Consider the following 25,122-nt stretch of genomic DNA (forward strand, 5'->3'; position numbering starts at 1 on the left):
TCATATGATAATTATCTTTCTGATTGACTTATTTTGCTTACTATAATACCCTCAAGTTCTAGCTACGTCATTGTAAATGGCAAGACTGTCTTTTTGATGGCTGCATAATATTCCATTGTATGACCATCTATTCTTAATTTACTCATGATACATGCAGTTATAGTAGAGTGAAATAAACATATCATTTTACAATTCTCTGAACATATCTTTTAATTCAGAATTTTTGGGTTTTTTTTTATTTAAGATTTTTATTTATTTATTTGACAGGGAGAGAGAAAGAGCACAAGCAGAGGGAGCAGCAGGTAGAGGGAGAGGGAGATGCAGGATCCCCACTGAGCAGGGAGCCCAATGCGGGACTCCATCCCAGGAACATGGAATCATGACCTGAGCTGAAGGCAGGTGCTTAATCGACTCAGCCACTCAGGCATCCCTAATTGAGAATTTTTGAAAAGTGAGAACGTGAGCTCTTGTTCATTGACCTTGATCTTTATTGACTAAAAGAGTGACTGAAACTTCCTCAAAACACTGACTCTAAAGTCAAGAAAAATATATAAGGTTTCCATTTTGAAAATTGTAAGATTCCAAATTCCAAGATTACATAAAACAAAATATGAGGCAAATAATTTAAAAATAGATTAGACAATGGTGATGCTCCTCCTAAAAGGAGCCTGATGTGGCAGGAACATCCTTCAAACACCAGAAGATCAACAGAAAAAAAAAATGATAAATAAGAACTAGATGGAAAACAGAAGTTATGGCTGACCATAAATTTATCTTTATTCAGATTATGATTCTTGAGCGAGCATCAGTTGTTTAGACTTGGTTTAAGCTATGCTTAATTAGAACACATACAAAATGATTATTCATATTTTTTGATTGGAAAGCAGAAAATTCTGTGTTGCATTTCACCATATTTACTAATTATATTCTGATATGAACTTCTAAATGCAAATGGCTTTGAAAGTGAATAAAATAAATTCCAAGTGACCAACCCTGCCCTCCTGTAGGACAAGCTCTGTGATGCTGCCTTCTTTTCAGCACATGCCCCTTTGCTGGCTCATGGCTCCCACAGTGATGTGGGCTACAACCCGCGGCACTCAGTTTCAGTTTCAGAGTCCTTGCTCCAGTGTGCATCTCGCTTTTCGGCCACCAGTTTGATGAACTGAGAGTGACTGGCATAAAGCTGGAGTTGATCACTGATGTCCACCCATTTCACTTTTCCAGCATCATCGCCAGCTTCTAGGGTAAGGTTATCCATTACCTCACCTGTTAGCAAAGAAAAAAAATATCACCAAGAAAAAGTAATTCATTTATTTATTTATTTATTTAAGTAATTTATTTATTTTAACATAATTCTGTAGCTTCAAGTAAATGTGGCCCAGTTCATTAAAAACTAGAATGTTCCAAATCTTCGAAATGCCCCAATTTTAATCAAGTTTCTACATTTTTTAAAGAAAGATTTACTATTTACTTGAGAGAGAGAGAGCACGAGCAGCGGGAAGGGCAGAGGGACAAGCAGACTCTGCGCTGTGTGCAAAGCCCGAAGTCAGGCTCGATCCCAGGACCCTGAAATCATGATCTGAGCTGAAGCCACTTAAATGAACCACCCAGGTACCGCCCCCCAAGTTCCTAAATTTTAAGTAGAGGCACAAATAAGGAAGCTTTTCTCTTTAAAAAGTAAGAATATCAGCCTTTTAAAAAAGAGTTCTATTAAATAAATATGAAAACTTATGTCAAAATAAATTCTAGAGGGATTAGAGATTTAAATGTATAAAAAATAAAACAATTATTGGCAATTCATTTTACACTATTAAGGTAAGTGGGCCTTTCTAAGCATGACCCCAAACCAGAAATCATAAATGAAAATATTTATAATTGTATTTACAAATAAATATAAATATTAAAATAATATACTTATCAAAAAATTAAAAGTAATGCTGCTCTCATTCACTATTGTACATTCATTATATATGAATGTAAATGGCATATTTCTGTAAGAAAATTTGCCAATGCTATAAAGAGCTTTGAAAAAGCAAATGCTCTTCGATGAGCATTCATTCCACAAGTATCAGGTGCCTCTTACCCAGTTTAATAAACATAAGTCAGTTTACCTGTTTCATCATGGTAGTTCACAGCTTCTGTCTCCATCCATGCATTATCAGTGTTTCGAGGATCATCAACATATCCCTTATATATCTATTTTTAAAAGGAGGCAGAAAAAAAGTGTAGAATGAAACACAAATGGGGTGAGCAGATATGTGTTACCTTCATTGGAATCAGAAATGTAAATATCCTGTTGCAAAACAGTGTGCATAAATATTCAGGAGGCAATAATTACACATTTATTTAGGATCAAAGAACAGCAACTAAGGGTACACAGATTTGGGTAGCAACCCACTATCCCACTAGGGAGCAAAGCCAGGTTTTTTATTTTTTTATTTTTATTTTTTTTTAAGATTTTATTTATTTTGACAGAGAGAGAGAGAGAGCACAAGCAGGAGGAGCGGCAGAGGGAAAAGAAACAGGATCCCAGCTGAGCAGAGAGCCCAACAGGGAGCTCGATCCCAGGACTCTGGGATCATGACCTAAGCCAAAGGCAGACACTTAAATGACTAAGCCACCCAGGTGCCCCAATTCAGGCTTTTCTAAAACTAAAAAGAAAATGCTTGTAGAAGTTGTTTACAAGGAATTCTGATGCACTGGTAAAGAAAACCAATCGTGGCTGAATATAATCAGTTGCTGAGCCTGTCACTAAGCAAGTCTGTTCTTTAGCAAGTTGCAGGTGTTTGTGAAGTCTTTGGAGTATTTGTGGTTTGGCCCAGTTTAAAAGTTCAGGGCTCCACCTGGTGAAGTGCACAAGGCCCAGCTCCTAAAGGCCTCTTAGCTCCACTTTAAAACCTCTTGACATAACTGACTCCATTATTTCACCTTTCATAAAGAAATGTAAATATCACAACCTTTCATGTAGCATTCTATATGCTTGATTTAAATTTCCCAGGAAACAATATTGTCCAGAACCATTTGAGTCAGCTTTAAAATTCACAAAACCCTCAGGGTGCCTAGGTGGCTCAGTTAGTTAAGCATCTCACTCTTGATTTCAGCTCAGGTCATGATCTCAGGGTTGTGGGATTAAGCCTGGCATTCTGTCTCCCTCTGTCCCTTCTCCCACCTCCCACCCCCTCATGTGAAAATAAAAATTTCACAAAACCCTCAACTCCACAGACTTTAATTTCATAATTTGGGAATTATGAAATTCCCAGTCACATTTGGGCCATATGATTTTTTTTAAAGGCTCTATAAGTATTACTCTGTTTTAGTAATTTCTGCAATTATAGTTTCAGACATACAAAGATTCTTTTAGTTATAAAGAGATCTATGAATAAATTTGGTAAAGACTAATATTTAAGCTCTTAATACATGAAAAGATTTGGATCTAGCCATCTAACACAAATGCAACCAAAAACCTGAACATAAATAAGAAATCCCAATTCTAGAAAGGAAACATAGCAAGTGGAACAAAAGCCAGCATAAAACAGAAGAAACTCTGTAGTACGTTTTCTTATCATCAGTACACATATACTGATGTGTACTTTTTTTTAAATTACAAAGGGTATGTAGACAAAACAGAGGTAAGACTTAAATGGTTATCCACAAAAAAAACTCTGAATAACATAACTTAAAATGTAAATGTCTTTGTAAACAGCCAAATTCATATAATTTTTTTTAAAGGTTCTCTGATGGATGGGTGAGCTCAGGGTCACATTAGCTAACATGTAGTCCAAAGAAAAACTCAGAGGAGATAAATGTATTCTAATGAAATTGACCTAAAGTTGGACTATAAAACTTTAAGCAGAACTGTATTTCAGTGAAGATCTACTGAATTTAAGTTGTGTTTAGCAATATGTATTTCAAATACACGGGTAATTCACTTTATTCAGAGAATAAACTACCGGATTTCCAGGTGAACTTTTAAATAATTTTCATTCATCCATGGGGCTAAGTCCCTTCAGAGGAACCACCTTTTCTTACCACTAGATGTTCCTGGCTGAAGAGCTTGTGCAACTGTTCCTCTAATTCTTTCTTTTCCGCTCCAGATTTCTGTAAGGAGTTGAGAGCTTCTTCACCAAACTCTCTTTTAAGTGCAGCACTAATCTTTTCTCCAGGATCCACCATCCCCTAAGAGTCACATTTTAAGGGGAAAAAAAGTAATACGCTTTAACTCATGCAACAAATATTTACTGGGTGATACAGTAAACATTGTTCTAGCTGCCCGTAATCATGATCCCCATTCTCCTGTGCTATGTTCTTCTATAAACCATTTGATTCTAGGAGAAGCAGCCAGTCAGGGTATCCCATGTATTTGACCACAGTAATTGGTTCGAGGTTAGTCTATGGTAAACTGAGCCAAACAGACCTCTTTCCTGGTACCTTCCAAACTCAAGCTAAGGGGGAAGGCCTGGAGGCAAGGAAGAATACAGCAAGCTAATACTTCCCCATTGTTCATTCCAATCCATTTTTGTCCTACAATGGAAAAAACCATTCTTGCAGATAGGAGTATATGTATAAAGTGTCATCCTCTTACCAAACTATCTCCATTTCATAATATGGCATAAAATATAAAATCCTCTACTGCTAAAAAAATTTTTAAATGTAAAAAAAAAAACAAAAAAACTCTGCTGGGGGCACCTGGGTGGCTCAGTTGGCTAAGCTACTGCCTTCAGCTCAGGTCATGATCCTCGGGTCATGGGATGGAGCATTGTTTTGGGCTCCCCACTCAGCGGGGAGTCTGCTTCTCCCTCTGCCCCTGTCTGCCTCTCTCTTAAATAAGGAAACCTTAAAAACAAAACAAAACAAGGGGCGCCTGGGTGGCTCAGCGGGTTAAAGCCTCTGCCTTCGGCTCCAGTCATGATCCCAGCGTCCTGGGATCGAGCCCCACATTGGGCTCTCTGCTCAGCAGGGAGCCTGCTTCCTCCTCTCTCTGCCTGCCTCTCTGCCTACTTGTGATCTCTGTCAAATAAATAAAATCTTATAAAAATTAAAATTTAAAATTTAAAAAAACACCTCTGTTGCACAAACACCCATTTTACTTTTTTAATAATTTTTTAAATTTTTTATTAACATATAATGTAATATTAGCCCTAGGGGTAAACTCTGTGAATCACCAGGTTTACACACTTCACAGCACTCACCATAGCACATACCTTCCCCAATGTCCATAACCTAACCACCCTCCCCCCGTCAACCCTCAGTTGTTTTGTGAGATTAAGTGTCTCTTATGGTTTGTCTCCCTCCTGATCCCATCTTGCTTCATTTTTTTCCTTCCTTACCATACCCCTAAACCCCCAATTCTGCCTCTCAACTTCCTCATATCAGGGAGATCATATGATAATTGTCTTTCTCTGATTGATTTATTTCACTCAGCATAGTTCCATCCATGTTGTCACAAATGGTAAGATTTCATTCCTTTTGATGGCTGCATAGTATTCCATTATATATATATTACATATCTTCTTTATCCATTTGTCTGTTGATGGACATCTAGGTTCTTTCCATAGTTTGGCTATTGTGGACATTGCTGCTATAAACATTCAGGTGCACATGCCCCTTCAGATCACCGCATTTGTATCTTTAGGGTAAATACCCAGTACCATGACTGCCGGGTCGTAGGGTGCTACTTTTAACTTTTTGAGGAAACTCCATGCTGTTTTCCAGAGTGGCTGCACCAGCTTGCATTCCCACCAATAGTGTACGAGGGCTCTTCTTTCTCCGAATCCTCACCAGCATCTGTCGTTTCCTAACTTAACTAGTCATTCTGACTGGCTGAGGTGGAATCTCATTGTGGTCTTGATTTGTATTTCCCTGATGCCAAGTGATGTGGAGCACTTTTTCATGTGTCTGTTGGCCATTTGGATGTCTTCTTTGCAGAAATGTCTGTTGATGTCTTCTGCCCATTTCTTGATTGGAATATCTGTTCTTTGGGTATTGAGTTTGGTAAGTTCTTTTATAGATTTTGGATACTAGTCCTTTTTCTGATATGTCATTTGCAAATATCTTCTCCCATTCTGTTGGCTGTCTTTTGGTTTTGTTGACTGTTTCCTTTGCTGTGCAAAAGATTTTAATCTTGATGAAGTTCCTTCCAATAGTTCATTTTTGCCCTTGCTTCCCTTGCCTTTGGTGATGTTTCTAGGAAGAAGTTGCTGCAGTTGAGGTAGAAGAGGTTGCTGCTGTGTTCTCCTCAAGGATTTTGATGGATTCTTTTCTCATACTGAGGTCTTTCACCCATTTAGAGTTTCTTTGTGTATGGTTTAAGGAAATGGTCCAGTTTCATTTTTCTGCAATGTGGCTGTCCAATTTTCCCACCATTTGTGGAAAAGACTGTCTTTTTTTCATTGGACATTCTTTCCTGCTTTGTCTAAGATTAGTTGACCATTGAGTTGAGGGTATATTTCTGGGCTCTCTATTCTGCTCCACTGATCTGTGTCTGTTTTTGTGCCAGTACCATACTGTCTTGATGATGACAGCTTTGTAATAGAGCTTGAAATCTGGAATTGTGATGCCACCAACTTTGGTTTTCTTTTTCAACATTCCTAGGGCTACTAGGGGTCTTTTCTGGTTCCATACAAATTTTAGGATTATTTGTTCCATTTCTTTGAAAAACATGGGTGGGATTTTGATAGGGATTGCATTAAATGTGTAGATTGCTTTAGGTAGCATAGACATTTTCACAATATTTGTTCTCCCAATCCATGAGCACAGAACATTTTTCCATTTCTTTGTGTCTTCCTCAATTTCTTTCATGAGTACTTTATAGTTTTCTGAGTACAGAATTCTTTGCCTCTTTGGTTAGGTTTATTCCTAGGTATCTTATGGTTTTGGGTGCAATTGAAAATGGGACTGACTCCTTAATTTCTCTTTCTTCTGTCTTGCTGTTGGTGTATGGAAATGCAACTGATTTCTGTGCATTGATTTTATATCCTGACACTTTACTGAATTCCTGTACAAGTTCTAGCAGATTCGGAGTGCAGTCTTTTGGGTTTTCCACATAAAGTATCATATCTGCAAAGAGCGAGAGTTTGACTTCTTCTCTGCCAATTTGAATGCCTTTAATTTCTTTTTGTTGTCTGATTGCCAAGGCTAGGACTTCTATCTAGTACTACACTGAATAGCAGTGGTGATAATGGACATCCCTGCCGTGTTCCTGACCTTAGCAGCAAAGCTCTCAGTTTTTCTCCATTGAGAATGATATTCGCTGTGGGTTTTTCATAGATGGCTTGATGATATTAAGGTATATACCCTCTATCCCTATTTAAGAGTTTTGATCAAGAAAGGATGCTGTACTTTGTCAAATGCTTTTTCAGCATCTACTGAGAATATCATATGGTTCTTGTACTTTCTTTTATTAATACAAATACCCATTTTAAAATACCACTTCAAATATACACTGACATGAACGTAAAAAAATAAACTATTCCTGATGATATTATGGAACTTTTTTAAAACTACAAGAAACAGTAAGTAATAAAAGTTATCTTTTTTTAATGTCTAAAGTTATCAGAATTCAACACAAGAATGCTCTCAGTTTTACTCGGACTTGAAGTAGAGGTTGAATTCTGAAATGGGATCCACCATTTATGAATACCTACTTTATGTCAGGTGCTTTATCACTAGTAATCCCATGAAGTAGATACAATTATCTTTACTTTAAAGAGAAGGGTTTGAACTCCAAATATTCAGCTCTGAGTGGAAAGACCAGGATACAAGCCTATGTCTAACTCCAAAGTCCATGTTCTTTTCCAAAGGTTTTATAATTAGACTCAAATTCTAACACTTTGATGCATCATCTTAAACTTGCTCTTGACAGTGAGACTTCACTGCAGTGAGGAATGACAAAAGAATTCCTGAAGTGGGGAGAGAGGGAAGATAAATGAAGGGTAAAGATCCACACAAAATAACCTTGCAGCAAATGAAGCAACTAAGAAGGACTTAAAACATTAATTTGATTTAATTTTAATTCTTACCCCTGGGATTGCCCATTCTCCACAGTCTTTCCTTTTTATTGCCACAAACTGTAAGATGTTTTTCCCAGAAATGGGGTGGGTGATTTTATTTCCACTACTATCCCGTTTCCACCTAAAAATAATAATAGAAAATCATAACTGATTTAGAGCAAAGAAAAGGACCTGTCTCAAACTTGAGACAAAGTTATATATATCTTTCTTTATAAAAAGACATATATAAGTCTACCTCAAATCAGCTAGTTTTACCAAAAAATTATTTTGTAATAGAAACACTCTATATTTACAAACCAAGCCAGATATCTATTTTCCATAAAAGATACTGTATTCTCTGGAATAAAAATTCAGAATATAAAGTTTTTACTACTTACGCACTGTCAAAAAAAGAAGTTTAAAAGCTGAACAGAATTTAGAGACAGGGACATAAACTTAAAAAATAGTCCAAGGACATTTTTTAAGAACCACAAGTAGTGTATGGGCAACTGGGTGGCTCAGTCAGTTAAGTGTCCGACTCTTGATTTCAGGTCAGGTAATGATCTCAGGGTCATGGGACTGAGCCCCACATCGGGCCCTGCGCTCACTGCAGAGTCTGCTTATCCCTCACCCTTTGCCCCTCCCCCTGACTCTTGCTCACTCTCTCAAATAAATAAAATCTTTTCAAAAAAATTTTTAAATAGATAATTCTTTCAGAACGCACTTCTTCTAACCATATCTTCTTTGCCAGAAATGCTGATACATCTCCCCTTTCCCTTCTCTACCCCTACCACAGCCACCCTCAACACACAATTTTAAGAATTATTCTAATACAAACTTAGGCAAAGATAAAAGACTTTGAACTTCCAGTACTAAACCAAAAAAGAAAGCCTAGTATCTAATCACTGCATGGCATTAGATTCAATGAAATAAATGAGGTGGGTTGGGTTTTTTTTTTTTTTTTAAGATTTACTTATTTATTTATTTTTAAAAGATTTTATTTATTTATTTGACAGAGAGATCACAAGTAGGCGGAGAGGCAGGCAGAGAGAGGAGGAAGCAGGCTCCCCGCCAAGCAGAGAGCCCGATGAGTGGCTCATTCCTAGGATTCCAGGATCATGACCAGAGCCGCAGACAGAGAATTTAACCCACTGAGCCACCCAGGAGCCCTACTTATTTATTTATTTAAGACAGAGAGACAGATAGGGACAGAGGTAATGGGAGAAAGCACAGGCAGGAAGGAGAGGAAGAAGCAGCCTCCCACTGAGCAGGGAGTCCGACATGGGGCTCGATCCCAGGACCCTGAGATCATGACCTGAGCTGAAGGCAGACACTTAAGTGACCGAGCCACCCAAGTGCCCCTAAAAAAAATGAGTTTAAATACGAGTTTCCAAATTTTTTTATATAGTGGCTGACTACCAATTCCATCCCATAATTCCTGCCTTGAATGAGCTCATAGTCTAGCAGCAGAGCTAGATATGTAGGTGAATAAATAATAAGAGAGAATGACAGTTTGAGGAGTAAATAGAAATGAAAGAACAATTAGTACAAGACACCATCAATTTTTAAGGATGCCAGACACAGGCATAACATGAGGAAGAAACAAAGGTGTAAAATAGTATGTTGTAAATACAGGTGGAGTCTGGCTACATGGCCATCAGTGGGGGCAAGAGGTGTGATGAGGATGGAGGAGTAGGCAAAGAATTAAACAAGGTCAGCTGCTTAGAGAGCCAGAGAATATTTTTAAAGTAGAGTAAAGCCATAAGCAACTGGTATTTTAGAAAGTTCACTCACTCTGACAAAAGTATGGAGGCTGGTTTAGAGGAAAGCAAGACTGGAGGCTAGAAAAGTGTTAACCATGATCCAGGTACATGATGATGAGGATAGGACTGAAGGCAGACATGGTAAGAATAGAGAGAGCACAGGTTTTACTTTTATCTCTTAAAAACCATTTATACACCACTTATTATATAACTGATATTGTTTTAAGTCTTTAATGTATTTATTCATTTAGACCTCAAAACAACCCTATATAAGTAGCTGACTACCTTTAATTTACAGACAATGGTATTTCAACATACTATTGATATTCCCTCCCCACTTCTGATAGCCCACACATTCCTGTCTCACCAAAACTAGAAAGAAAACGTTAACACCATTAACTTTTGATCTGATTTTATTCACAATAATATATTAACACTACCCAACACATTTTCATTTTAAAGGATCTAAAGGAATGTCAGTTGTACACATAGAATCCTAGGAGAGGCACCTGGGAAGAGAAAAAATTAACACTTGCCCTGGAGAGTATGGACAAGAACATTTGTGAAATTCTATACTATACAATGCTGTTCTGAACCATGAAGTACTTGAAAAAAAAGGGAATGGAATCTTTAAAAGTGACTAGGTGACTCTTTTACTCATTAGTGAAAAACTGGTATAAAAGAACACGCACAATATCTGAAAACAAATACCCGTGATTCAAATTTCATATCTACAAGATTTAGGTGAGTCACTTAACCTCAGTGAGTTTTCATTTTCAGATCTATCAAACAGATAAGTTAATACCTACTTTGAGGAGTTTTGTGAAAAACAAATGGACAAACTACGTACATTCTTCTCTTCCCTCCATTTCTACTGCCCCTCTTCAATTTAAAGGGACTCATTGGTTAACAGATCCATTACCGAGGCAGCAAAGAACATCAACCTAACAACACAGCTGAAAGCTAGACTCTGCCACCTGTGGGCTCTTTCACAACCATGGACCATCTCAAAGCCTTCAGGCGTCTCATTTGTATAAGGACAGAATTAAGCTCAAAATGTCTATTATTTTGAAACAATGCAACAAAATTACCACATATACTCCCATATATTTCTTCCACCAAAGATAAAAATAAGCTAATGAGAAGCTAACTTTTAAGTCTCTAGCTTCCCTTTTCTTCCTGGCCCCTTATTAGCATTCCTGCTTCAAATGTTTCACACCTTCCTCATTTTAGCTAGTCTCAGCAAAACTGGAAAGAAACTGATACTGTCATTCATATTTTTTACTTACATTCATTAATAAAAATGTATTAACTCTTCCCATTTCATTTGAACTATAAAGCTTCTAAAGAAATTTGAAATGGATAGGTAGGTTGGCAGGTGGATACGCAGGTAAGCAGATAGGGAGGGAGGTGGACTGGCAGGTGGGTAGGTGGATAGATGGATGAAAGATAAGTCAGGGGTGAGGGGTGGGGTAAAGATCTCTTTTGACAGGAGAACTGAAAGGGCAAGCAGGCAAATAAAATGGGACAAATATTGGTGGCTCTTCCACTAACTTGAAAATAGGGAAATAAGCTACTTTCCTAGAGTTAAACTATGAAATCATATTCTTAGATCAGAGAAAAACAAAGTCTCCTGAAAGAAAGAAAGGACCTCAAAATATCAAAACTAAAGAAGGAAAAATATTGAGGGTATTTGCATTATTTAAAGGGAAGTAACAGGGGCACCTGGGTGGCTCAGTGGGTTAAGCCTCTGCCTTCAGCTCATGTCATGATTCCAGGGCCCTGGGATTGAGCCCCGCATCGGGCTCTCTGCTAGGCAGGGAGCCTGTTTCCTCCTCTCTCTCTCTACCTGCCTCTCTGCCTACTTGTGATCTCTGACTGTCAAATAAATAAATAAAATCTTACAAAAAAAATAAAGTCAAAAAATAAGGGGAAGTTAACAATTACATGTGAAAAGGGAATTGGTAAGGAAGACATCCTAAAAATAAAGAAATTAAAAGAATGACAGAGATGATACAATATTCCAGATGTGCTGGAAAGATGATCCCTACGGAGACAGTCAAGTACATATAAACACTGGATTCACCTACCTTCTTTATTCTGATTCATGCTCACCAAGGGGCCTTCTGAATACAATCTGGCTTACCAGATAGACCTCCCTTAGGAAGAGAATGCCTGTCCCCTGCTCTGAAATCTTCACTGGCTCCAGTTCACACTCCTTAGCTCTGGCATTTAATATTCTCCACAATAAAATTGAACAAAAATTAAATAAGCTCAATTACCCACTATTCTACAAAAATCTTCTGCTTCAACCAAGCTGGTTTTTCACTGGCCCTCAGTACTCAGATACTACTACAAGCCAACTTCTTGGCTCTCCTGCTGTTCCGCTATCCAAGCTTCAAGCTCAGCTCAAGTCCGCCTCCTTAACAACGCCTTACTTGGGTGCTCCAGTTTACCATCATCATGACCCACATCTAATCTAATGGGGTGGGGGGCACAGAAGGAGAAGGAGAGAAAAGAATTTAAGCAAGCTCCATGCCCAGCACAGAGCCCAATGCAGGGCTTGAGCTCAGGACCTGAGATCATGACCTGAGCCAAAATCAAGAGTCAGACACTTAACCTACTGAGCTATCCAAGCACCCCTCATCTAATATTCTAAAGCATCCTGTTATCACCCATGTTACCTGACATGTTTTGTGTTTTTTTTTTTTAACCTTGACATGTTTTCTGATTTCATATTTTTCATCTTGCAAATGAAGCCATAGCTCTTCTGTGACAGGGAGCTGAAACTTAAGATTCTTTTACTTTTTTATATCCTCCAAAACACCTACTCAATTCTGTGAACAAAGAGATGTTCAGTAAATACCAGGTGAGTTAACTTTGTTCAGATAATGCCTAAAACTATATCTTCACACTTCTATCAGTATGATTTCACATGATGTCCCTTTAAAATACAGACTTCACAAGTATACCTATATACATACATGTATATATACAACCACACACACTTATGCAAGTACACATTATATATACACAAACATACATATATGTGTATATGTAAACATGTGGTTACAGTCCATATTTCTCCAATCACTTGGCTCTCTGCTACTGAAATGTTTTCATTCTTACCTGGTTATGATGGGATCCGCAGCATGATTTGGGCCCCATCGCCCCAAAAGCCCCCGGCCAACCAGTCCTGTCCGTCCTGCAGGATTTCTGGGACAAAAAATGTAAAAACAATTGAATGTGTCCATCTTTTTTTAACGTAACTTGATATGACCCAGAAGAAGGCAGTAAGTACAGTAAGAGGGAAATAATATCTCATCTCAAATCCACTAGCATTATCACATATCTGGCACTAAAATTACGTATTTCCTTACACTGTTATTTAACTTTTTTGTGTGCATGTCTGAGCTCTGAGCTTGAACCAGGAGAAGATCTCATTTTCAAAGTCGTTCTCAATATGAGAACTTTTTCAGTTTTCGTCTATATTCCTAAATTTAAACCAGCACTTTTCTGGACTCGTACAACAGAACAAATGAATGGTCTGTACCTAGTCATCATCTATCTCTACAACAGTGATGATTTATCTTTCAAGATACCCATCCTCATCTTCACTTTCTCACCACTCCCTTTTCTTAACTCCCATCTCATAAAATCCTTCTCATGAAGTAGTTTTGTTACTTTTTTAAAATTCATTTTAAGTAATCCCTATGCACAATGTGAGGCTCAAACCCATAACCCCAAGATCAAGAGTCACACGTTCCTCCACCCTTATTTTTGTTACTTTTAAAAGTCCATTTATTCTCAGTGGGTTCTGGATGTTTATTACCAATAATATATATTTTGTATCATATAATGAGGTAGTAGTATTATTGAGGATTTCAATATTTTTAAAGAAAACAGTTTTATAAAAATGCCAACTTACTGTTTAACCAAATAGCACAACCCAATGTTAAAAAAATCTATCAGGTAAACATGGCAACACTCATGCGTAATTTTATTCCAGTCAGTATTCCTTAATGTTCAACTTTCATTATGTACAAGTACAACACTGTAACCTACAGTCTTATCTAATTATGATTTTATCTTTTGTTCTCCCAATACAAGAAGGTAAATAAACACAGAGCCCAAATTTTCCCTATCATCCATCTCTTTTTATTCTGGTTTTCCCTGTGACTATTATGCAAGTTGAATGAGTTTTGCTATTGTTTTTGTACCAGGCTCTTGAAATATTTCAGCAAGACTTACAAATAAAGACAAGACACCTGGCCAGGTGACAACAGTTTTACTTTTCAAGCTCACAGGGGGAGGGACAAGGCAGCCAACAACTATGTTTTATTCCATGTAACCAGACACCCCTGAATAAAAATGATCAAAACCAGTATTAAGAGAGAGAATGTTAGATTTTTAGATGGCTAAGCCTCTAACTTGTACATCAGAAACTATGGAAAAGACACATAGACTATCCTGTAGCCTGAGAAGCAGAAAAAGTTGTTTGCAGTGAAAGAGAAATACATGCAACATGTAAAGAAAGCAGAGATGGATTTTCAATTCCCCCCCTTTCCTAAAGTTAGCTGCACTTATGCTTCAGCCTCCTTGAGATGATCCTATCAACCTAAAGTTCACCTGTTACTCAGGCAAGCTAGAATTGTTTCTATTAGTCAGACTCTTGGCTAAAACAATATGCTATCTTGCCTTTGCTGCCTTTCCTTTTACATGGGTATGTATCTTTTAACATATATTTTTAAATATATCTTTTAATATATTCTATCCAGAAAAAGAACCCAAAGAGTAAGTCAAATGCAATGTTATTAAAAAGATCCAATAAAGGACGCCTGGGTGGCTCAGTGGGTTAAAGCCTCTGCCTTCAGCTCAGGACATGATCCCAGGATTCTGGGATTGAGCCAGCGTCGGGCTCTCTGCTCAGCAGGGAGCCTGCTTCCCTTCCTCTCTCTCTGCCTGCTTCTCTGCCTACTTGTGATCTCTGTCTGTCAAATGAATAAATAAAGTCGTAATAAATAAATAAATAAATAATCAAAAGACCCAGTAACACAGAAAAGTGAAGCTATGACCAAAGACTGAATTTAGCAAAACTGAAGGACCAGGTTATGGTAAGAGGAGCACTATCACTGCCTTGTCCTTGAGGAACTAAGAATACAATCACACTTTTCCAAGGTAAGAAGTGTGACTACAGATCTCTGCTCTTTTTTTTTGTTTTAGTTGAGGCATGCTTATTTTCACAGTTCTTCCTAACTTTTTTAAAGTAATACCTACACCTAATGTGGGTCTCCAACTCACAACCCCCAAATCAAGAGTCACATGCTCTACTGACTGAGCCAGCCAGGCACCCCTCCATTCTGTTCATTAACTCAGTTATTTCCACCTTCAAAGTGGAGTTACAAAAAAGTGCATTCAAATCCTGCTTCTCCCACTTACTGTATGCAAACTGCTTACATTCTTTCTCCTTATCTATAAATGGAACTAAAAATATCCACCCACAGGGTTATTGTAGTGTTTTAATTAGATCACACGTATAAATTCTTCTGTACATTGTTTGGCACATACAAGTACTCGATAAATGTTAACTGGGTTTTCTACCCTTAGAAGACCCATTATTGTAAGATATCCATCCCCAGTACCTACCTGGGTCTTCCATTTTCAATCTCATACAAACCATTCTGGCTCTTTCTCTCAACATGCCCATCTTTTTCATTAAACTTGGGAGAGAAGTTACTTTCACTGGAATGAGAATATGAAAGCAAAATATGAAATAATGGCCTAATACTACCAAGAGCTCACTAATGCCAGTCAATCTGTTATTTATAATAAAGTAGGCCTGAAACTTAATTTTTTAAGAGCCAGTTTTCATTTACAAATCCATCTTATTCCTTTGAAACAGGTTCTTAAAATAAGTGTTTACTGAAACACCTTATAATACAGGATGTGTATTATAACCCCTCTAGGAAGGACTATACAGAAAATCTGCAGCTCCTCCCACATGCTACAAAAAAAAAAAGTCTACGTTACTATTAGCAAAGAGGTATTGTCTGTGGGCACAATACAGCAACTGGTGGTTCCTATGTGGATCGCAAAATAAGACCCCTTTCTGAGATCTTGATGTTTTTACTGTCTCAAAGTAATTTTAATTTCCTCAAATATATACTAGCTAATATTTTCATCAAAGTAAACCCACAAAACAGTGAATTTACCCTAAAACTTCGTAACAACTATGATGTAGACTAAAATAGATATATGCTGGAAATGTTCTAAATCTTGATCTCCATGGTAAAGCCATATAAACATAAAATCGTTCTGAGCTATAGAAGCATACATAAGAAATGTGCACTCTACTGTACCCATCATTCCTCAATAAAAATATTTTTAATGTAAATTTAAATAAACTACTTCCCTCACCATTAGGAAACCAGTGACATAACTGCATTGATAGTGAATAGTTGTATAGCACTACATTGTTCATAGGCAGTTCTGACCTAAGTTTTAGGTTTTTTCTTGCTTTAATTTCAGTAAGTGAACAAAGAAGTATTTGTGCTCTATTATGGAAACAAGTTCCAATTTGAATGATCAGACATTTTTTCAAGACTTCTAACCAATCTTCCATCTAACACACAAATAAAAAGAATTACATGGTAAAAATCATGACATTATAAAACCAGTGTTACAATGCTTTTAGGACTCCAGATACTCACCACTGGGGAAAAAAAGCATGAAACTAATCATAATTGAAATATTAATGTTAGTAATAAAGCTTGACTTAGATGGTGATATAAATTCAACTCCTAAAAAATAAACTGAATGAAAATGTAAGAAAATGTATTCAATCTTCCTGTTTACACTATATAGCACCCTTGCTGACACCATTAATTTTAATTGTACATGATGTATATGTAAAATACTCTAAAATGGGGGAAGTAGAATTCCCTGAAGCTACTGATATCTCCACAAGTTAGCTTCATGATTAATAATCCAAGTACTATCACGAAGTTACAAGTACATCTTCAGATAAAATTTAAAAATTGTAGGTCAAAATCAAGTCACAGCAGTAAGACCATGGTAAAGTTTAACCTAATGTACTAACTAGCAACATTTTTTACTTATCTGACTAATAATCCCTTGGGAAGCATTTATAATAAATTGGCCCATTAAATCAAATTTATAAAACTGTTCTAAAACCACGGTAGCAGTTTAGCAGAGTGGTTAAAAGCATGAATCCTAGGAGTCACACAGAGTTCAAGTCCAAGCTTCACCATCTACTGGCTCTGTGACCAGATGTAAAGGGCAACCTTTCTGTGCTTCCATTCTTCGTGTGTGTTTTTTCTACAAAGCAGAAATAACAACCCTGTCTGTCTTCCAGAATAATTATAAGAATAAAATAATGTTTATAAAACGATTAGTGCAATACTTAGTTCATAGTTAGCACATTAAAAAGTTCTATCATTATATTCATTAAAAGAACATAAACAGGGGCGCCTGGGTGGCTCAGTGGGTTGAGCCGCTGCCTTCGGCTCGGGTCCTGGGATCGAGTCCCGCATCGGGCTCTCTGCTCAGCAGGGAGCCTGCTTCCCTCTCTCTCTCTCTCTCTGTCTGCCTCTCCATCTACTTGTGATTTCTCTCTGTCAAATGAATAAATAAAAAAAAAAAAAAAAAAAAAAAGAACATAAACATAAAATGTGAATTGATGTACTTCCATGAATTTAGTCAAAGGATTTTGGCTTGAGTGCTTGTTTTCTTCTCTATCCTTTATCTATCCCTTCTTTATTTTTTAAGATTTTTTTTTTTTAAGATTTTATTTACTTATTTGACAGAGAGAAATTACAAGTACACTGAGAGGCAGGCAGAGAGAGAGAGAGAAGGAAGCAGGCTCCCTGCTGAGCAGAGAGCCCAACGCGGGACTCGATCCCAGGACCCTGAGATCATGACCCGAGCCGAAGGCAGCGGCTCAACCCACTGAGCCACCCAGGCGCCCCATATCCCTTCTTTATTTTTGTCCCACTGTTCTAATTTTATCATCCTCCTGTTCCTAGTAATCTGAAAAAATTCTGAAAAATATTTTCACTACTTCAAATACGAGTCTAGCTATGGTGGAAAATAACCACAAAAGATATTCTACTGATAACCTAAACAGAACAAATAAAAATAAGTACCACCACTTGCCATTCTATAAACCAACTCCACAGTAAAACAGATTTACTTTTTGGAAGAATCATCATAAAACCCCCAAGAGAACAGCAAACATGGACTGTCTTGCTTTAGCAAGCATTCAAGCCAATGTGGAAACTGAGTTCTGACAAAGTCAAACACTAGGTAAAAATAATTTTTCAGCTCTGTCAAAATGGTAACTTACAAATACAACCATTCTCTTTACCATCTTACACCCAGCTACCAGCTAATGCCAGCAAATCTGCTCACCTAATCTGAGGATCTGCCCACCTCGGTCCTGCCAAGACAGAAACTGCAGTGTACTCCACAGGATTATAGTCTTGCCACTCAACAAACCAGCCTACTTTCTCATTAGGAACCTGGCTGCGTTGGACTTTTGAACCCGGGTAAGGAGATGTCCGAGCCTTGTTGTGGGAATTCTCTTTGGCACCATTAGAAGTAGACATGATGTTCGAGCTAAGATGAAACCCAAAGGATGAAAATGTGTTTCTGAAAAGAAAAAAAGGTAAAAAATGTTTTACATAAATACCAAAAAAAAAAAAAATTAAAAATAAAGAACCTAACTCAAAGACCCAAAAACATACTTCTCAATTTCAAAGTATACAAGTCTAACATCTATGAGAAAATTATTTTCAAATGTAAAAATTTTTTAAATATTGCCAAATTTTATTAATTGGAACCAACTCATTGTATTTCTTTTAGCTGAGAACAAGGGACAGAAGCTTACCTTTTTTAGCACAAAAGTTGGGGAAGTTATGAAAATGCAACCTAAAAACAAATGTAAAAGACTTTCTTTGAAAATAGTCTGTAGTCTAACACATGTATAAAATGTATGGCAAAAATGACACAAAAAAGAACAAGAAGTACTACGGAATAATACTACAGAAAGCCAGACTATGATAAATACACGAGTTCTAAACTGATGACAGCATCCCTGCCCTGTTCTCACAATATCAATGATCAGACAAACACCAACTGGCTAGGGTGGTGAAATAAAGTCAATGTGCTGTGTCTCCTTGTTTCATACACTGGTAAGTACACAGTTATCATTTCTGAAGTATTCCTTACCAGAATGTATGACCAGAATCAAAAACATAAAGAAGTAATAGAACAGAATCAGTTCAAGGGACAGCTTGCAAAATAAATATGTGTACTCTTTCAAGAGGTAACAACATCATGAAAGATGGAGGACTCTTCCAGTTAGATGCAGAGTAAAGAGACATGAAAACTAAATGCAATCAATGATCTGGGCTTGGTTCTTGAACCAAAAAAGGGAAAAAAAAATTTTTTTGCAAGACAGTCGTGAAATTTGAATGGGGTTATATAAATACTATTATTTTTTAAAGGATTTTATTTATTTGTCAGAGAGAGAGAGAGAGAGCACAAGCGGGGGAGCGGCAGGCAGAGGGAGAAGCAGGCTCCATTGTGGGACTCAATCCCAGGACCTCAGGATCATGACCTAGGCCAAAATAACAGATGCTTAACCGACTGAGCTACTCAGGCATCCCTATAAATAAGTTTAAAAGGTGATGCAAAAACCGTATTTATTTACTCCTGACAAAGAAACACTTGGGAGACAGCGGCTTTGTTGGTGAATTCTATGAAACATGTAAAGAATTAACACCAATCCTCCTCAGATTCTTCCAAAAAAACTGAATATATCCAATTTTTTTCTGTGAGGCCCAATATCAAAGCCAGACAAAGACACTACTAGAAAACTAGAAAACTATAGACCAATATCCCTGATGCACATTGATGCAAAAATCCTCAACAAAATAATAGCAAACAAAATTCAAGAGCACATTTTAAGGATGAGACGTGATGACCAAGTGAGATTTATGGGAATGCAAGGATGTTTAAACATATAAAAATCAGGGACGCCTGGGTGGCTCAGTCAGTTAGACTTGCTGCCTTCAGCTCGGGTCATGATCCTGGCGTTCTAGGATGGAGTCCCACATCAGGCTCCTTGCTCGGCAGGGAGCCTGCTTCTCTCTCTGCCTCTGCCTGCCACTCTGCTGTGCACTCTCTCCCATTCTGACAAATAAATAAATAAATAAAATCTTAAAAAAAAAAAAAATCAATCAACATAATACACATTAACAGGACAAAGGAAAAAAACACATGATCATCCCAACTTATACAGTAAAAGTTTGCCATAATCCAACACCCTTTCACAATAAAAACATTTAAAAAAACTAGGAAAAGAAGAAAACTACCTCAAATAAAAAGCAAAAAAAAAAAAAAAAAAAAAAAAGAAGAAGAAGAAGGGCGCCTGGGTGGCTCAGTGGGTTAAGCCTCTGCCTTGGGCTCAGGTCATGATCTCAGGGTCCTGGGATCGAGGCCCGCATCGGGCTCTCTGCTCAGCAGGGAGTCCGCTTCTCACTCTCTCTGCCTGCCTCTCTGACTACTTGTGATCTCTATTTCAAATCAATAAATAAAATCTTTAAAAAAAAAAAAAAAGAAGAAGAAGAAGAAAACTATCTCAACATATTAAAGGCCATATACAAAAAGCCCATTTTTTGGTGTAATAGTGAAAGACTGAAAACTTCCCAAGATCACAAAGAAGGGACCCCAAACAGTCCCTTGAAAACGAAAAAGTTGAAGTGACATACTTCCTAATTCTAAAACTTACTATAAAGCTATAGTAATCATAGCAGTGTAATAGTGGCACAAAGACAGACATATAGATCAATAGGATAGAATGGACAACCCACATATAAACCCTCATATAGACAGTCAAACGATTTTTGACAAGGGTGCCAAGACTATTTAACAGGAAAGGACAGTCTTTTCAACAAATGGGGCTGGAAAAATTAGATATCCACATGCAAATGAAGATGGTCCCTTACTTTACAGCATATGTAAACCCTAATGCAAAATGGATCAAAGACCCAAACATAGACCTAAAACTATAAAACTCTTAAAAGAAAACATACAGGGAAAATTTCATGTCACTAAATTTGACAATGATTTCTTGGATATAACCAAAAGCACAGGCAACAAAGAAAAATAGATAAACTGGACTATAACAAAATTAAAAACTTCTGGGCATCAATAAGCAGTCACTGGTTTTAGATATACCCTCACATCACCTGGGGTTCCCAGTATTATAAAAATGAAGAGTAACTGGGGTGCCTGGTCAGTTAAGTATCAGACTCTTGATTTCAGTTCAGGTCATGATCTCAGGGTCCTGTGATGGAGCCCCTCCTTGGCGCTGTGCTCTGTGGGGAGTCTGTTTGAAAACTCTTCTTTCTCCTTCTCCCTCTGCCCTCTCCCCCCGCTGACACACAATCTCTAAAATAAATCTAAAATAAAATAAGTAAATCTTTAAAAAAAGAGAGAGAGTAACTGGTAAGCAATTTTACATTGTTGTAGTGGCATCTATCAAAAATAGCCCTCATAACTTCCAAAGAATATAGTTTGGTTTTTTAACTTGGAATATTTATTAATTTTGTTAATTTTTACCTTAATTGGAATTTGGTTGACACATGATGTTATATTATAAAAAGCATAGATGTTTATTCCTTCCCTCCCAGATCCCACTGAAAAGAGATAAAGATGTACAAAAGGCAACAAAATCCACAGCAGGAGAGAGAATAGAACACTCTGAATAAGAGTGTTCTAAATAGAACATCTCTGAATAAGAGATTGTAACCAACTCTGGAACACTGAAATTTAAAAATAAAATTAAAAAAAAATTTTTTTTTTTATTTATTTATCAGAGAGAGAGAGGGAGAGAGCGAGCACAGGCAGACAGAATGGCAGGCAGAGGCAGAGGGAGAAGCAGGCTCCCCGCTGAGCAAGGAGCCCGATGTGGGACTCGATCCCAGGACGCTGGGATCATGACCTGAGCCGAAGGCAGCTGCTTAACCAACTGAGCCACCCAGGCGTCCCTTAAATAAAAATTTTAAAAAAAGAGATTGTAACCAATTTTAGGTAGAAAGTGGATGGGCTCATACTGACCTACAAACCAAAATACAACAAATTATATTTGAGAATATGCACAAAAAGCTGGGTGAGAGATGCCATTCCTAAAAGAGGTGGCCTGAGTGGTTTCAAGCTTGGACTAGTGGACCCAACTGTCCTAAGTGTGCAGTGGGGCAATAACCATGGAAATCGGTCACCCTCCTTCCCCAAATAAAAAGTTGGCATTAGTTATGTCTGCCCCTGGAATAAAACCAAAAAGTTAAAATGGAAGACTAGAACCCCTATTGTGATACTGGTGTTATAGAATACAGCAGCAATTTAGGCTTAAAATTTCCACAGTTCACACGAGGATATACAGTTAAGGCAGCTATGCTCAGCAGAGAATTCACTCCACTAGTATAAATCCTGGAAAGGGGAAAGCGAGCATTCCCAGCCTGTGCACTGGCCACCTGCTCACACACACTCACCTGAAACCTTCCAGTCTATGTGCCAATGTTCTATCAGTCCTCCCATTTAGAGAAAACAATGTCTATTACCTACATTAATCAAAAGATAAGCCAATAACTGGCGCCCACCAGATGTTTAAGAAAAAAACAGAAGAAAAAAGGACCGAAAAGTACAGGACCATTAACACCCAACAGTTAATTCATGAAATAGAAGATAATTTATTTTAATTATCATTTTTACAGATTCAGAAGTTTTTATATCCATAAAATATGAAAAGGCTGCTATTAAGAAGAGCAACTAGAGAAAAAGAAGTTCTTGTCAAAATTGACAACTCAATAGAACAGATGACACAATAGATAGATGAAGTCTGAATTAGTAATCTGGAAGATAAATTTGAGTAAAATCTCTAAGAACACCATACAAAAAGGACAAACGAATAGAAAATGAGAGAAAAAGAGAACCAAGAGGTTTAACCCAGAAGGTCCAACAGTTATCACAAGAGTCCCAGGGTGGGGGGAGGGGGAGACAGGACAAAAACGGGGGCGGGGGGGGGGAGAGGAAGGACTGAAGAAAATTCCCTTTTGCTCAAAGTAAACAGGACATGCCAAACGAGAAGAATTTCTTGAAAACCATTCCTAGAGACATCAAACTCGTTCGTTACTCTGTACCTGGCATAATATCTAGGACCTCGTGTTTACTGAACAATGAATTAGGGGGGGGGAATATATAAAAGTAGGAGGCAGTATGAGATACCGTAAATCCCTAAATTTCAGGGGTAAAGAGAGAGATGATAAATATATATTCAAAACGAGGTGGTGAGGAGGAATGACGACTTATACTTTTCATTTTACACCATTTATACTGTTCACATCTTTAAACTATATGCATGTAATAATTTTCATCACAATGTTTTAAGTATCAACCAGGGAAAATGGCACGGGACACCACCCACGACCGAACAAGTGCTATTTAAACTCTCGGAAAACGGTAATACTGGCGACTTATGGAGAATGGCGTATTTCAGCATCAGAGACGAAGAAAAATTACTACCACCATTTTTCCTCAAAAGGTAAATAAAACATTTGGGGAGTCTTTGTGAAAACGTGAACACCGCGATAAAAACTCAGGATGCACGCAAAGCCTACGGAACCCGCAGGACCGGACGCCGGCTCCACCCACAACCCGAAGACTCCGAAGGCAGCACTAGAGAGAAAATACCTGCACGCCGGAATACTGCAACAGCCCGAGGACTTGACAGTCACAGAGGCCAAGGCCACCGAAAGAGACACTGTGGCTAAAGTCTTTCCCAGGATGCGTTCAGCCATCAGCTGCCCGCGGGCGGCTTCGCGGAGCGAGGTCACGCTTAGCTGGGGCCACAGCGTCCGTCCGCCTCACGGCCCCAGGTATCTAGCGGGCACTAGGACCGGGCCGCCCTTCGGGGAAGGAGTATCTACGCCTTTCACAGAAACACACAAGACCGGGAGCTCTCCCCAAATAATCCCCCGCTGGCACCGGTGAGACGAAGGGAACCAGAGCCGCCGGCGACACGGACGGTACCAGCGCCGGCAGCCGAGGAACGGCGACGCGGGTCCCATGACCTCCCGCGTCCGTAACAGCGCTTTACAGCCGCGCCGTAAAGCAAGAACAGCGCCGGCTTCGCGGCGCTCTGCTTTTTCGACCTCCCAGTGTGCGCAGGCGTACTTGGGGTGGAGTGGGGGAACTGAACCGAAAAAGCGCCCGAAAAAGGAGAAAGTGAAAGAAGGGGAGCTGGAAGGGGGAGGGGAAATGGGGAAGGAAAGAAAAGTGATTGAAAGAAGGTTGTTTACCTGTTATTTTTATTTATCGGCAGAAGGGAGTTACAGGCTCCTTCACCCGTAGTTAACAACGGGTGTCCTAATCCTATCTGAAGAAGTTGTTGGCAAAAGAGGTACTTAAGAGGTTTGCAGTCCACTTAAGGCTTTTCTCTTCCTCTTTTACCAAGTCGCTAAATTTGACAGAGCTTTGCCGGATGTGGCCCTGGCAAACCCGGGAGGAGCAAACCAGCTGTGAGCCGGCTGCTCAGCTTGGAGCAGGAATGCAGAGCAACACCCAAGACAAACAAGGGGCAAAAATTAACCAGACCGCCAGACTGAAGATTGGTAATTCATATTTGTACAAAACAGTTTGTAATCTGGCTCTTTAATTTTTTATATTCATTATCTTCTTCATGTGGCAAATATTTAACTTTTAAGTACATAATCCAGTTTTTCAAGCGGTTGGTATGGACAGACATTATAAAACTTTGACTATCTCAAAAGCCAGCTTAATCAAACTTTGGGAAGAATTGTTCTGAAGACTGAAGAATGCAGAACTTTTGGCATATAGCAGCTCCATCACAACCTCTACACTAAGAGACTTGACTATACTAACAGGACTTAAGCACTTTGAGGCCTTGTCCCTACACTTGTCCCAGAATATCCCTTAAAATGCCTGTGTGGAAAAGGTAACAGTGCAGGAGAATTGACTGTTCCAGGCAAAACCTCTTGATAGACAGACAGTACCTACATCTCTCTCTCAGAGCAGTTTCTTTCAAAAGTTGCAATTATAAATCCTTTCTCTGCCCTTTGTGTTAAAAATCTGCTATGCAGAACTATTTCCTCAAGGACCTGAGAACCCCTCACTTTAAAATGCAATCATTCCGAGAGAGAACTCCTCAGTCCCCGTGGGAGAATATGGGCTTAACTTTAATGGACATCTTTCTTCATCCCGGACTGCTGCCTCTTGTCATAAAGATAGAAGTTTTTTTCTCTGACAGGCACCAGCTAACAAACCAGATG

The 25,122-nt window shown here is 38.3% G+C and overlaps 1 protein-coding gene across 2 annotated transcripts; it reads right to left on the reverse strand.

The window, feature by feature from the left end:
- Nucleotides 1-465: 465 nt before the first annotated feature.
- NUDT9 (nudix hydrolase 9) lies at nucleotides 466-24,344 on the reverse strand. 2 transcript variants are annotated; one of them, XM_059173307.1, is made up of 8 exons: nucleotides 24,133-24,344; nucleotides 18,182-18,421; nucleotides 15,398-15,493; nucleotides 12,881-12,967; nucleotides 8,019-8,130; nucleotides 4,030-4,176; nucleotides 2,112-2,196; nucleotides 466-1,266 (listed from the first exon to the last, which is right to left on the reverse strand). In XM_059173307.1, exons 2-8 carry the CDS (start codon nucleotides 18,376-18,378, stop codon nucleotides 1,082-1,084), a joined length of 909 nt encoding a protein of 302 aa, XP_059029290.1. In that variant the 5' UTR covers nucleotides 18,379-18,421; nucleotides 24,133-24,344; the 3' UTR covers nucleotides 466-1,081. The 2 variants fall into 2 exon arrangements, with proteins under 2 accessions (XP_059029290.1, XP_059029289.1); XM_059173306.1 differs by lacking the exon at nucleotides 24,133-24,344 and adding an exon at nucleotides 23,525-23,928.
- Nucleotides 24,345-25,122: the final 778 nt, after the last annotated feature.

The sequence above is a fragment of the Mustela lutreola genome, chromosome 1, assembly GCF_030435805.1.
Source record: "Mustela lutreola isolate mMusLut2 chromosome 1, mMusLut2.pri, whole genome shotgun sequence".
In the NCBI taxonomy this organism is placed as follows: Eukaryota; Metazoa; Chordata; class Mammalia; order Carnivora; family Mustelidae; genus Mustela; species Mustela lutreola.

Excerpts from the sequence above, each read along its gene's own strand:
- NUDT9 (XM_059173306.1), bottom strand. The coding sequence starts at position 23,631 with ATGGCTGAACGCATCCTGGGAAAGACTTTAGCCACAGTGTCTCTTTCG. Across the intron at positions 18,422-23,524 it reads TGCAGTATTCCGGCGTGCAG|AAACACATTTTCATCCTTTG; the intron begins GTATTTTCTCTC and ends TTTTCTTTTCAG. Across the intron at positions 2,197-4,029 it reads TCAGCCAGGAACATCTAGTG|ATATATAAGGGATATGTTGA; the intron begins GTAAGAAAAGGT and ends TTTTAAAAATAG.